The 15,456-nt window shown below is 48.1% G+C and overlaps 1 protein-coding gene across 1 annotated transcript; it reads right to left on the bottom strand.

Annotated features, from left to right (window-relative positions):
• Positions 1-1,858: 1,858 nt before the first annotated feature.
• Positions 1,859-14,554, bottom strand: LOC118944518 (paternally-expressed gene 3 protein-like). Its single transcript, XM_036964330.1, has 6 exons — positions 14,302-14,554; positions 9,822-9,911; positions 9,357-9,525; positions 5,098-5,436; positions 3,783-4,886; positions 1,859-1,965 (listed from the first exon to the last, which is right to left on the bottom strand). Exons 1-6 carry the CDS (start codon positions 14,448-14,450, stop codon positions 1,921-1,923), a joined length of 1,896 nt encoding a protein of 631 aa, XP_036820225.1. The 5' UTR covers positions 14,451-14,554; the 3' UTR covers positions 1,859-1,920.
• Between the last annotated feature and the right edge of the window lie 902 nt (positions 14,555-15,456).

Genomic DNA, 15,456 nt, shown 5'->3' with positions numbered 1-15,456 from the left:
CCATACATACTACTGTAATGTCCTCTATCAGAATACATCAACCATCCCTAAACCCTCCATATACCCTCCATATACCCTCCATAGACACTACTGTAATGTCCTCTATCAGAATACATCAACCTTCCATAGACCCTCCATAGACCCTCCATACATACTACTGTGACACAGACTGACCAGGTGAATCCAGGTGAAAGATACGATCCCTTTTTAATGTCTCTTGTTAAATCCACTTCAGTCAGTCTTAGGTAAAGGGGAGGAGTCAGGTTAAATCCACTTCAGTCAGTCTTAGGTGAAGGGGAGGAGTCATGTTAAATCCACTTCAGTCAGTCTTAGGTGAAGGGGAAGAGACAGGTTAATGACGGATTTTAAAGTCTTGACACAATTGAGACATGGATTGTGTGTGACATTCAGAGGGTGAACGGGCAAGACAAAATATATAAGTGCCTTTGAACGGTGTACGGTAGTAGGTGTCAGGAACACTGGTTTGTGTCAAGAACTGCAACGCTGCTGGGTTTTTCACTCTCAACAGTTTCCCTGTGTGTATCAAGAACGGTCCACCACCCAAAGGACATCCAGCCAACTTGACACAACTGTGGGAAGCATTGGAGTCAACATGGGCCAGAATCCCTGTGGAAGGCTTTCAACACCTTGTAGAGACCCTGTGGAAGGCTTTCAACACCTTTTAGAGTCCCTGTGGAAGGCTTTCAACATCTTGTAGAGTCCCTGTGGAAGGCTTTCAACACCTTGTAGAGACCCTGTGGAAGGCTTTCAACATCTTGTAGAGTCCCTGTGGAAGGCTTTCAACACCTTGTAGAGACCCTGTGGAAGGCTTTCAACACCTTGTAGAGTCCCTGTGGAAGGCTTTCAACACCTTGTAGAGACCCTGTGGAAGGATTTCAACACCTTGTAGAGTCCCTATGGAAGGCTTTCAACACCTTGTAGAGACCCTGTGGAAGGCTTTCAACACCTTGTAGAGTCCCTGTGGAAGGCTTTCAACACCTTGTAGAGTCCACGCCCCGATGAATTGAGGCTGTTCTGAGGGTTAAAAGGGGATGCAACTCAATCATGTTTTGTACACTCAGTGTATAGCTTCACTAGTTTATCTCTCTCTCTCTGCTCAAGACAGATTGAGTTTCAATTTCCAAGTACAATCAATGTGGAGATAAGGGAAAATGCATGTAATTTATATTTGCTAATAAAACACATTTAACACAGAGATAACACCAGTCTGTCTACACATTTCCTAAATACAATAACATTGACCAAAGAATTGTCTTCCTGCTGAATCTGCAGGGTGCTGATTGGTTTGTTGCTGAATCTGCAGGGTGCTGATTGGTTTGTTGCTGAATCTGCAGGGCGCTGATTGGTTTGTTGCTGAATCTGCAGGGCGCTGATTGGTTTGTTGCTGAATCTGCAGGGCGCTGATTGGTTTGTTGCTGAATCTGCAGGGCGCTGATTGGTTTGTTGCTGAATCTGCAGGGTGCTGATTGGTTTGTTGCTGAATCTGCAGGGTGCTGATTGGTTTGTTGCTGAATCTGCAGGGTGCTGATTGGTTTGTTGCTGAATCTGCAGGGTGCTGATTGGTTTGTTGCTGAATATGCAGGGTGCTGATTGGTTTGTTGCTGAATCTGCAGGGTGCTGATTGGTTTGTTGCTGAATCTGCAGGGGGCTGATTGGTTTGTTGCTGAATCTGCAGGGTGCTGATTGGTTTGTTGCTGAATCTGCAGGGGGCTGATTGGTTTGTTGCTGAATCTGCAGGGTGCTGATTGGTTTGTTGCTGAATCTGCAGGGTGCTGATTGGTTTGTTGCTGAATCTGCAGGGTGCTGATTGGTTTGTTGCTGAATCTGCATGGTCTTGATTGGTTTGTTGCTGAATCTGCAGGGTGCTGATTGGTTTGTTGCTGAATCTGCAGGGTGCTGCTATTTCTTCTTGTATTCAGGGAATAATTTTCTCCATGTGATATTCTGCATAGCAACAGAATCAATAGAATATATTGTATCATTATACAGTGTGGGTATATACAGTACCAGTCAAAAGGTTGGACACACCTACTCATTCAAGAGTTTATCTTTATTTTTACTATTTTCTACATAAATTACATCATTTGGTGTTTTGTTGATGGTGGTGGAAAACGCTGGTCTCAGTCGCCACTCCAGAAACTCCCATAAGTGTTCAATTGGGTTGAGATCTGGTGACTGAGACACACACACACACACACACACACACACTCACACACACACACACACACACACACACACACACACACACACACACACACACACACACACACACACACACACACACACAATTTTAAACCCCCTTAGGGTTGAGATATGGTGACTGAGACACACACACACACACACACACACACACACACACACACACACACACACACACACACACACACACACACACACACACACCTTTAAACCCCTCATGCTCCATTTGAGAGCCACTGACATCCGAAAGTCACTGAGATCTCTTCTTCTATCCACGGTAACCAAAATAATGGACAACTGGCCATTTTTATACATGACCCTAAGCATGATGGGATGTTAATTGCTAATTAACTCAGGAACCAAACCTGTGTAGAAGCAAGCACCTGCTGCTTTCCATATATGTTGAATCCCTCATTTACTCGAGTGTTTCCTTTATTTTGCCAGTTACGTGTATGCCTGCAGTGAGTACAGTCAGTAGTTGGTAGGAACACATACAGTATGTTGTCGTTCACAGTTACACTCGAGGGTTTCCTTTATTTTGCCAGTTACGTGTATGCCTGCAGTGAGTACAGTCAGTAGTTGGTAGGAACACATACAGTATGTTGTCGTTCACAGTTACACTCGAGGGTTTCCTTTATTTTGCCAGTTACGTGTATGCCTGCAGTGAGTACAGTCAGTAGTTGGTAGGAACACATACAGTATGTTGTCGTTCACAGTTACACTCGAGGGTTTCCTTTATTTTGCCAGTTACGTGTATGCCTGCAGTGAGTACAGTCAGTAGTTGGTAGGAACACATACAGTATGTTGTCGTTCACAGTTACACTCGAGGGTTTCCTTTATTTTACCAGTTACGTGTATGTCTGCAGTGAGTACAGTCAGTAGTTGGTAGGAACACATACAGTATGTTGTCGTTCACAGTTACACTCGAGTGTTTCCTTTATTTTACCAGTTACGTGTATGTCTGCAGTGAGTACAGTCAGTAGCTGGTAGGAACACATACAGTATGTTGTCGTTCACAGTTACACTCGAGTGTTTCCTTTATTTTGCCAGTTACGTGTATGTCTGCAGTGAGTACAGTCAGTAGTTGGTAGGAACACATACAGTATGTTGTCGTTCACAGTTACACTCGAGTGTTTCCTTTATTTTGCCAGTTACGTGTATGTCTGCAGTGAGTGCAGTCAGTAGTTGGTAGGAACACATACAGTATGTTGTCGTTCACAGTTACACTCGAGTGTTTCCTTTATTTTGCCAGTTACGCGTATGTCTGCAGTGAGTACAGTCAGTAGTTGGTAGGAACACATACAGTATGTTGTCGTTCACAGTTACACTCGAGTGTTTCCTTTATTTTGCCAGTTACGCGTATGTCTGCAGTGAGTGCAGTCAGTAGTTGGTAGGAACACATACAGTATGTTGTCGTTCACAGTTACACTCGAGTGGTTCCTTTATTTTACCAGTTACCTGGACTGTATGTATTTATGTAAGAATCTTTTCATTTTGCATAACATCGTGATAGTAATTTTGTGTATCTAGATACTCAAGGACTATTTCAGTAGTTCTTTTACCTTCTTGCCCCAAGTAGACTCCTTGGACTTCAGGTTCTCCAGCATCTCATAGGTGTTTCCCTCCTGGTCTGTGGCTGTGCTTTGTGTCCCATTTAGGCCACCGTCCCCTGGGATCTGCTCATAGGTGTTGTCAGTAATCAGATGACGGGGAGGAGATGGCCCCTCTGGAACCTCTGCATACATACTCTCCTCCTGTTGGGTAGTCTGATCCTGGGGATTTCTGCCACGGTCCCCTTCTCTCTGCCTCTGTGGTACCTTCCAGGGGGTGTCGCGGCCCTCACCAAGCCCGACAGAGGCCTGGTACAGTGGGTTGGTGCTCAGCTGATCCAGGCTTTGTGGTACACCGTGGATCCGTGGCCGGGGGCTTTCCCTGGGCTCCTGAAGAGAGTAGGCGTGGCAGGTGACCCTCTTGGGGGGATTGGGGGAGTGAGAGGTGTTGGGGAAGCAAGGGATGGTTATCCTGTCGGAGTACCCCTCCTCCTCCTCCTCCTCCTCCTCCTCCGTGGCGTCGTCCAGGCGGGGTAGAGAGCGGCTTCGTCCATCTGGCAGGGTCAGCTCAGAGTACATGACTCCTCCTGCTGCTGTGGAGGTGTTGTTGAAGGACCAGGGACCGGTGCTCCTCCTCTGGTTCAGACTCCCAGTACTGGCCAGTCTCTCCACTTTGTTCTGGTTCGTGTGTATTTCTGCGTATTGGGTTTGACCGTGATATTTGGTCTTGGTTTGGTCATTATGTATTTCTGCATATTGGGTTTGAAAGTGAGATGTGGTCTTGTTGTGGTTAGCATGTATCTCAGCGTATTGGGTTTGAATGTGAGATGTGGTCTTGTTGTGGTTAGCATGTATCTCAGCGTATTGGGTTTGACCGTGAGATGTGGTCTTGTTGTGGTTAGCATGTATCTCAGCGTATTGGGTTTGACCGTGAGATGTGGTCTTGGTTTGATCATGATGTATCTCAGCGTATTGGGTTTGACCGTGAGATGTGGTCTTGGTTTGGTCATGATGTATCTCAGCGTATTGGGTTTGAGACGTGCTCTTGTCAGACAAGGTTCCACTCAGAGAGTGGGTCAGAGGTGGGCCTCGCCTTGGGACTGGAGGTACTGCTTGCTAAAGACAGAACACAGGAAATACATTGGGTTTTTACTCATAGAATATTTCTGTATGAAATGTGCTGAGGTTAAAGGTCACCGGAAGATGAACTAATACCACTGGAAATGTTTCCTACGCCACAGGTCATGACCCTGTCGGGTAATACCATGTCATTACGTCACCGCCTATAACCTGACTTCAGCCATCGTAGCGCGCTAGCCTACTGTACCTGTGGGAGGGACTTCCTGCCAATGGATACTGTTGATGTCAACTTCCTGTTGTTGGTTTTGGGCGGCAGCACGGGTGGCACTGCAGGGGGCTGCCTAGTTGGCGGCAGGTCATTCCATTGGTGCTGCTCATTCCGTGGGTCGTTCCGTGGGTCATTCCTTGGGTCGTTCCGTGGGTCGTTCCGTGGGTCATTGTGATGGTCATTCTGTTGGTGTTGGTCATTCTTCTGTTCGTTCTGCTGGTCCCAGTAACTTCTCAGGGCTCGGACACTGACCCCACCGGTCTTCTTCTTCTCTTTGGCCTCTAACTGCACCACATCATACAGCTCTCCTGAGCTTGACTAAAACACAGCACACAGATAGACTGGGATGGCATGAGAAGATACAACACAGATAGACTGGGGTGGCATGAGAAGATACAACACAGATAGACTGGGATGGCATGAGAGGATACAACACAGATAGACTGGGTTGGCATGAGAAGATACAACACAGATAGACTGGGATGGCATGAGAAGATGCAACACAGATAGACTGGGATGGCATGAGAAGATACAACACAGATAGACTGGGGTGTCATGAGAAGATACAACACAGATAGACTGGGATGGCATGAGAAGATACAACACAGATAGACTGGGATGGCATGAGAGGATACAACACAGATAGACTGGGATGGCATGAGAAGATACAACACAGATAGACTGGTATGGCATGAGAAGATACAACACAGATAGACTGGGATGGCATGAGAAGATACAACACAGATAGACTGGGATGGCATGAGAAGATACAACACAGATAGACTGGGATGGCATGAGAAGATACAACACAGATAGACTGGGATGGCATGAGAAGATACAACACAGATAGACTGGGGTGTCATGAGAAGATACAACACAGATAGACTGGGATGGCATGAGAAGATACAACACAGATAGACTGGGATGGCATGAGAAGATACAACACAGATAGACTGGGATGGCATGAGAAGATACAACACAGATAGACTGGGATGGCATGAGAAGATACAACACAGACCACAGATAGACTGGGGTGGCATGAGAAGATACAACACAGATAGACTGGGATGGCATGAGAAGATACATCACAGATAGACTGGGGTGTCATGAGAAGATACAACACAGACCACAGATAGACTGGGGTGGCATGAGAAGATACAACACAGATAGACTGGGATGGCATGAGAAGATACAACACAGATAGACTGGGGTGGCATGAGAAGATACAACACAGATAGACTGGGATGGCATGAGAAGATACAACACAGATAGACTGGGATGGCATGAGAAGATACAACACAGATAGACTGGGATGGCATGAGAAGATACAACACAGACCACAGATAGACTGGGGTGGCATGAGAAGATACAACACAGATAGACTGGGATGGCATGAGAAGATACATCACAGATAGACTGGGGTGTCATGAGAAGATACAACACAGACCACAGATAGACTGGGGTGGCATGAGAAGATACAACACAGATAGACTGGGATGGCATGAGAAGATACATCACAGATAGACTGGGGTGTCATGAGAAGATACAACACAGACCACAGATAGACTGGGGTGGCATGAGAAGATACAACACAGATAGACTGGGATGGCATGAGAAGATACATCACAGATAGACTGGGGTGTCATGAGAAGATACAACACAGATAGACTGGGATGGCATGAGAAGATACAACACAGATAGACTGGGATGGCATGAGAAGATACAACACAGATAGACTGGTATGGCATGAGAAGATACAACACAGATAGACTGGTATGGCATGAGAAGATACAACACAGATAGACTGGGATGGCATGAGAAGATACAACACAGATAGACTGGGATGGCATGAGAAGATACAACACAGATAGACTGGTATGGCATGAGAAGATACAACACAGATAGACTGGGATGGCATGAGAAGATACAACACAGATAGACTGGGATGGCATGAGAAGATACAACACAGATAGACTGGGATGGCATGAGAAGATACAACACAGATAGACTGGGGTGTCATGAGAAGATACAACACAGATAGACTGGGATGGCATGAGAAGATACATCACAGATAGACTGGGATGGCATGAGAAGATACAACACAGATAGACTGGGATGGCATGAGAAGATACAACACAGATAGACTGGGATGGCATGAGAAGATACAACACAGATAGACTGGTATGGCATGAGAAGATACAACACAGATAGACTGGGATGGCATGAGAAGATACAACACAGATAGACTGGGATGGCATGAGAAGATACAACACAGATAGACTGGGATGGCATGAGAAGATACAACACAGATAGACTGGGATGGCATGAGAAGATACAACACAGATAGACTGGTATGGCATGAGAAGATACAACACAGATAGACTGGGATGGCATGAGAAGATACAACACAGATAGACTGGGATGGCATGAGAAGATACAACACAGATAGACTGGTATGGCATGAGAAGATACAACACAGATAGACTGGGATGGCATGAGAAGATACAACACAGATAGACTGGGATGGCATGAGAAGATACAACACAGATAGACTGGGATGGCATGAGAAGATACAACACAGATAGACTGGTATGGCATGAGAAGATACAACACAGATAGACTGGGATGGCATGAGAAGATACAACACAGATAGACTGGGATGGCATGAGAAGATACAACACAGATAGACTGGGATGGCATGAGAAGATACAACACAGATAGACTGGGGTGTCATGAGAAGATACATCACAGATAGACTGGGATGGCATGAGAAGATACAACACAGATAGACTGGGATGGCATGAGAAGATACATCACAGATAGACTGGGATGGCATGAGAAGATACAACACAGATAGACTGGGATGGCATGAGAGGTTGCAACACAGATAGACTGGGATGGCATGAGAAGATACAACACAGACCACAGATAGACTGGGATGGCATGAGAAGATACAACACAGACCACAGATAGACTGGGATGGCATGAGAAGATACAACACAGATAGACTGGGATGGCATGAGAAGATACAACACAGAACATAGATAGACTGGAATGGCATGAGAAGATACAACACAGACCACAGATATATTGGGATGGCATGAGAAGATACAACACAGATAGACTGGGATGGCATGAGAAGATACAACACAGATAGACTGGGATGGCATGAGAAGATACAACACATATAGACTGGAATGGCATGAGAAGATACAACATAGATAGACTGGGATGGCATGAGAAGATACAACACAGATAGACTGGGATGGCATGAGAGGTTGCAACACAGATAGACTGGGATGGCATGAGAAGATACAACACAGATAGACTGGGATGGCATGAGAAGATACAACACAGATAGACTGGGGTGTCATGAGAAGATACATCACAGATAGACTGGGATGGCATGAGAAGATACAACACAGATAGACTGGGATGGCATGAGAAGATACATCACAGATAGACTGGGATGGCATGAGAAGATACAACACAGATAGACTGGGATGGCATGAGAGGTTGCAACACAGATAGACTGGGATGGCATGAGAAGATACAACACAGACCACAGATAGACTGGGATGGCATGAGAAGATACAACACAGACCACAGATAGACTGGGATGGCATGAGAAGATACAACACAGATAGACTGGGATGGCATGAGAAGATACAACACAGAACATAGATAGACTGGAATGGCATGAGAAGATACAACACAGACCACAGATATATTGGGATGGCATGAGAAGATACAACACAGATAGACTGGGATGGCATGAGAAGATACAACACAGATAGACTGGGATGGCATGAGAAGATACAACACATATAGACTGGAATGGCATGAGAAGATACAACATAGATAGACTGGGATGGCATGAGAAGATACAACACAGATAGACTGGGATGGCATGAGAAGATACAACACAGATAGACTGGGATGGCATGAGAAGATACAACACAGATAGACTGGGATGGCATGAGAAGATACAACCTCCTACCTGACAACAGTATGTAGAGGTGAGGGACTCTGTCATGTTATTGGTTCTCCTACCTGACAACAGTATGTAGAGGTGAGGGACTCTGTCATGTTATTGGTTCTCCTACCTGACAACAGTACATAGAGGTGAGGGACTCTCCAAAGGGCTGGATGGGATGGACTCTGTCATGTTATTGGTTCTCCTACCTGACAACAGTATATAGAGGTGAGGGACTCTGTCATGTTATTGGTTCTCCTACCTGACAACAGTACGTAGAGGTGAGGGACTCTCCAAAGGGCTGGATGGGATGGACTCTGTAGTGCTCTATCAGTTCCGTGAGGCTGTGGTGAGGCTGGTCGTCCCCGGAGATAGCGAACAGCCCAGCTTGGTCCTGGTTGATCACAAAATGGCGGCAGCGATCTTGTCCTCTTGAGGAAGAGTACAGGTTTAGTGAAGATGAGACGTGACGGCATGAGAAGACACAATACTGACTACAAACCTTGTTCTGGTGTAACAGTGTGTGAGCAAACTAAATAGACTTCCTGTTCATTCCTTCTATTGAACAGAACCTTCTGGAAAGAAAAAAAAAAACACATGCAATTGCAATCTTTTAAACCTTTCCCAACCCACTGTAGGCTAAGCTGCACATTTAAAGGAATGAAATGATATGTTAATGTTTTGTTATGAAGTGTCTTTAGGTAACCAAACCAGTACGAGGAATCACTTGTATGAGAGGATGTATCCTACGGCTTTGTCACTGAGTCTGATGAGAAAACATCCCAGAGGCTTGTCTCTCAGCTGATCCTCTGCTTCCCTGACAGGAAGGGAGGAAGTAGAGGACAGAATACGCTGTCAACTGATTTCACAGGGAAATTAGCTTTAATACACTGTAGAGCACATTGTTACATATTGTTTTATCTTTATCTCTTTCCCTCTCTCTCTCTCTGTCTCTCTGTCTCTCTCTCTCTCTCTCTCTCTCTCTCTGTCTCTCTCTGTCTCTCTCTCTTTCCCTCTCTCTCTGTCTCTCTGTCTCTCTGTCTCTCCCTCTCCCTCTTTATCTCTCTCTCTCTCTCTCTCTCTCTCTCTCTCTCTCTCTCTCTCTCTCTCTCTCTCTCTCTGTCTCTCCCTCTTTATCTCTCTCTCTCTCTCTCTCTCTCTCTCTCTCTCTCCCTCATTCTCTCTCTCCCTCTTTATCTCTCTCTCTCTCTCCCTCATTCTCTCTCTCCCTCATTCTCTCTCTCTCCCTCTCTCTCCCCTCTCTCTCCCTCATTCTCTCTCTCTCTCCCTCTCTCTCCCTCTCTCTCTCTCTCTCTCTCTCCCTCATTCCCTCTCTCTCTCCCTCTCTCTCTCTCCCTCTCTCTCTCTCCCGCATTCTCTCTCTCTCTCTCCCTCTCTCTCTCTCTCTCTCTCCCTCATTCTCTCTCTCTCAACGCTCTAACCACTAGGCAACCTGCCGCCCCTCCACTCTAACCACTAGTCTACCTGCCTCCCCTCCACTCTAACCACTAGTCTACCTGCCGCCACTCCACTCTAACCACTAGTCTACCTGCCGCCCCTCCACTCTAACCACTAGTCTACCTGCCGCCCCTCCACTCTAACCACTAGTCTACCTGCCGCCCCTCCACTCTAACCACTAGTCTACCTGCCACCCCTCCACTCTAACCACTAGTCTACCTGCCGCCCCTCCACTCTAACCACTAGTCTACCTGCCGCCCCTCCACTCTAACCACTAGTCTACCTGCCGCCCCTCCACTCTAACCACTAGTCTACCTGCCACCCCTCCACTCTAAACACTAGTCTACCTGCCGCCCCTCCACTCTAACCACTAGTCTACCTGCCGCCCCTCCACTCTAACCACTAGTCTACCTGCCGCCCCTCCACTCTAACCACTAGTCTACCTGCCACCCCTCCACTCTAAACACTAGTCTACCTGCCGCCCCTCCACTCTAACCACTAGTCTACCTGCCTCCCCTCCACTCTAACCACTAGTCTACCTGCCGCCACTCCACTCTAACCACTAGTCTACCTGCCGCCCCTCCACTCTAACCACTAGTCTACCTGCCGCCCCTCCACTCTAACCACTAGTCTACCTGCCGCCCCTCCACTCTAACCACTAGTCTACCTGCCACCCCTCCACTCTAACCACTAGTCTACCTGCCGCCCCTCCACTCTAACCACTAGTCTACCTGCCGCCCCTCCACTCTAACCACTAGTCTACCTGCCGCCCCTCCACTCTAACCACTAGTCTACCTGCCACCCCTCCACTCTAAACACTAGTCTACCTGCCTCCCCTCCACTCTAACCACTAGTCTACTTGCCGCCCCTCCACTCTAACCACTAGTCTACCTGCCGCCCCTCCACTCTAACCACTAGTCTACCTCCCGCCCCTCCACTCTAACCACTAGTCTACCTCCCGCCCCTCCACTCTAACCACTAGTCTACCTGCCGTCCCTCCACTCTAACCATTAGACTACTTGCCTCCCCTCCACTCTAACCACTAGTCTACCTGCCGCCCCTCCACTCTAACCACTAGTCTACCTGCCGCCCCTCCACTCTAACCACTAGTCTACCTCCCGCCCCTCCACTCTAACCACTAGTCTACCTCCCGCCCCTCCACTCTAACCACTAGTCTACCTGCCGTCCCTCCACTCTAACCATTAGACTACTTGCCTCCCCTCCACTCTAACCACTAGTCTACCTGCCGCCCCTCCACTCTAACCACTAGTCTACCTGCCGCCCCTCCACTCTAACCACTAGTCTACCTGCCACCCCTCCACTCTAACCACTAGTCTACCTGCCTCCCCTCCACTCTAACCACTAGTCTACCTGCCGCCACTCCACTCTAACCACTAGTCTACCTGCCGCCCCTCCACTCTAACCACTAGTCTACCTGCCGCCCCTCCACTCTAACCACTAGTCTACCTGCCGCCCCTCCACTCTAACCACTAGTCTACCTGCCACCCCTCCACTCTAACCACTAGTCTACCTGCCTCCCCTCCACTCTAACCACTAGTCTACCTGCCACCCCTCCACTCTAAACACTAGTCTACCTGCCTCCCCTCCACTCTAACCACTAGTCTACTTGCCACCCCTCCACTCTAACCACTAGTCTACCTGCCGCCCCTCCACTCTAACCACTAGTCTACCTGCAGCCCCACCACTCTAACCACTAGTCTACCTGCCGCCCCTCCACTCTAACCACTAGTCTACCTGCCACCCCTCCACTCTAACCACTAGTCTACCTGCCGCCCCTCCACTCTAACCACAAGTCTACTTGCCTCCCCTCCACTCTAACCACTAGTCTACCTGCCGCCCCTCCACTCTAACCACTAGTCTACCTGCCGCCCCTCCACTCTAACCACTAGTCTACCTGCCGCCACTCCACTCTAACCACTAGTCTACCTGCCTCCCCTCCACTCTAACCACTAGTCTACCTGCCACCCCTCCACTCTAAACAGTAGTCTACCTGCCTCCCCTCCACTCTAACCACTAGTCTACTTGCCACCCCTCCACTCTAACCACTAGTCTACCTGCCGCCCCTCCACTCTAACCACTAGTCTACCTGCCGCCCCTCCACTCTAACCACTAGTCTACCTCCCGCCCCTCCACTCTAACCACTAGTCTACCTCCCGCCCCTCCACTCTAACCACTAGTCTACCTGCCGCCCCTCCACTCTAACCACTAGTCTACCTGCCGCCCCTCCACTCTAACCACTAGTCTACCTGCCACCCCTCCACTCTAAACACTAGTCTACCTGCCTCCCCTCCACTCTAACCACTAGTCTACTTGCCACCCCTCCACTCTAACCACTAGTCTACCTGCCACCCCTCCACTCTAACCACTAGTCTACCTGCCGCCCCTCCACTCTAACCACTAGTCTACTTGCCTCCCCTCCACTCTAACCACTAGTCTACCTGCCGCCCCTCCACTCTAACCACTAGTCTACCTGCCGCCCCTCCACTCTAACCACTAGTCTACCTGCCGCCACTCCACTCTAACCACTAGTCTACCTGCCTCCCCTCCACTCTAACCACTAGTCTACCTGCCACCCCTCCACTCTAAACACTAGTCTACCTGCCTCCCCTCCACTCTAACCACTAGTCTACTTGCCACCCCTCCACTCTAACCACTAGTCTACCTGCCGCCCCTCCACTCTAACCACTAGTCTACCTGCCGCCCCTCCACTCTAACCACTAGTCTACCTCCCGCCCCTCCACTCTAACCACTAGTCTACCTCCCGCCCCTCCACTCTAACCACTAGTCTACCTGCCGCCCCTCCACTCTAACCACTAGTCTACCTGCCGCCCCTCCACTCTAACCACTAGTCTACCTCCCGCCCCTCCACTCTAACCACTAGTCTACCTCCCGCCCCTCCACTCTAACCACTAGTCTACCTGCCGTCCCTCCACTCTAACCATTAGACTACTTGCCTCCCCTCCACTCTAACCACTAGTCTACCTGCCACCCCTCCACTCTAAACACTAGTCTACCTGCCACCCCTCCACTCTAACCACTAGTCTACCTGCCGCCCCTCCACTCTAACCACTAGTCTACCTGCCGCCCCTCCACTCTAACCACTAGTCTACCTCCCGCCCCTCCACTCTAACCACTAGTCTACCTGCCTCCCCTCCACTCTAACCACTAGACTACTTGCCTCCCCTCCACTCTAACCACTAGTCTACCTGCCACCCCATAATGTGATGGAAACCCGTTCAACCTGTGTGTTTTATTCGGTACATGGGAATCATTACACACAGCGTTTTATCTAAGTTCATTTTGATGGCGCTGGTGGGGAAAATGTCTTTATTCTGATTTTAAAATGTTCACATGAACATCTGTTCGACAATTGGATAGAAACCCACTGTAGCTTCAGTCTCTCTCTTTGCACCATTTATTCACTGACAAATGACAATTACTTGAGATAAAGAGCCTAAAAAAAGATCCTTCTTTCTGCCTGTTTCAGGGGCCGTGGGTTTGAATCGACAGTATACCTTTGAATCGACAATATACCTCAAAAACTATATTCAATGAAACAATGAGGCATCCACAACTATGTTACAGTTAGTAGTCAGAGAACTTCATTTGCTTTCAGACCTTCAATATACCTCAAAACAGAGATCTGATCTGCTAAAACACTAAGACAATTGTATGTATTCCTACTGCTGTCCTGTCCAGATTCCTCATTATGCAAGTACAGCACTTACTTCCTGGTGGTGAAGCCTTGGAACCAATCGGGAAAGTTTCCTTTATGGAGGAGAATGAGAGGGGCCTGGGTCTCTGTAAACCACTTTAGAACCAGCTCCCTCAGCCCTCCTCCTCCTCCTCCTCCTCCTCCCTCTGTTGTAGACTCCATATGAAGGTCCACACAGCTGGTCCTCTGTTCTATTCTATCTCTGTTCTATTCTCTCTCTGTTCTATTCTCTCTCTGATCTATTCTATCTCTCTTCAATTCTCTCTCTGTTCTATTCTCTCTCCCTGTTCTCTGTCTCTCAACTTCCTCTCTGTCTCTCTCTCCTTTGTCTGTCTCTCTCCTTCCTCTCTGTCTTTCTCTCCTTTCTCGGTCTCTCTCCTTCCTCTCGATCTTTCTCTCTCTCTCTCTCTCTCTCTCTCTCTCTCTCTCTCTTTTTTTTCTCTCTGTCTCTCTGTCTCTCTCTCTCTGTCTGTCACCAGGACCGAGCAGCGTAGAAACAGCGGGTAACAGCCGTCTTCTCAGTCCTTAATGAAAGGTGTCCGTCACAGGTTCTAAACAGATCCTAGAAGAATAGACACCAGGACATCGCTGAAACACACCACATCTTATACTCAGCACATACAGCAGCTCTGACAATGGTTGGAGATTAAGTGCCTCATTTTCATATTTTCCGTTGCACGTCATCCAGTGTGCGTGTGTGTGTGTGTGTGTGTGTGTGCATTCATGCGTGTGTAGGTGTGTGTGTGTGTGTGTGTGTGTGTGTGTGTGTAGGTGTGTGTGTAGGTGTAGGTGTAGATGTGTGTGTAGGTGTATGTGTGTGTGTGTGTGTGTGTGTGTGTGTGTGTGTGTGTGTGTGTGTGTGTGTGTGTGTGTGTGTGTGTGTGTGTGTGTGTGTGTGTGTGCATTCATGCGTATGTGTGTGTGTGTAGGTGTGTGTGTGTGTGTTGATGAACAGTGCGATGAACAGTGCCATTGTCTCAGTGTATCTTCCCCATTGGCCTTACCTCTACCAGTCCTACTACCTCTATACCTGAGTCAGTCATTTACCTATCTGTCTTTCTGATTCCGTACCACACTGTGACAACGGGGCTCGCATGGAAATAAATACAAACTCTCTTTCCTGCAGTCAAATGACCCAGTGGCCCCGTGGGGTGGAATGTTTTTCATT

This window comes from Oncorhynchus mykiss, chromosome 26, assembly GCF_013265735.2.
Source record: "Oncorhynchus mykiss isolate Arlee chromosome 26, USDA_OmykA_1.1, whole genome shotgun sequence".
Classification (NCBI taxonomy): Eukaryota; Metazoa; Chordata; class Actinopteri; order Salmoniformes; family Salmonidae; genus Oncorhynchus; species Oncorhynchus mykiss.
This window is presented reverse-complemented; position numbering and strand designations above follow the sequence as displayed.

Excerpts from the sequence above, each read along its gene's own strand:
- LOC118944518 (XM_036964330.1), bottom strand. The coding sequence starts at position 14,450 with ATGGAGTCTACAACAGAGGGAGGAGGAGGAGGAGGAGGAGGAGGGCTG. Across the intron at positions 9,912-14,301 it reads CAAGGCTTCACCACCAGGAA|GGAAGCAGAGGATCAGCTGA; the intron begins GTAAGTGCTGTA and ends CCTTCCTGTCAG. Across the intron at positions 5,437-9,356 it reads CCTCTACGTACTGTTGTCAG|TCAAGCTCAGGAGAGCTGTA; the intron begins GTAGGAGAACCA and ends GCTGTGTTTTAG.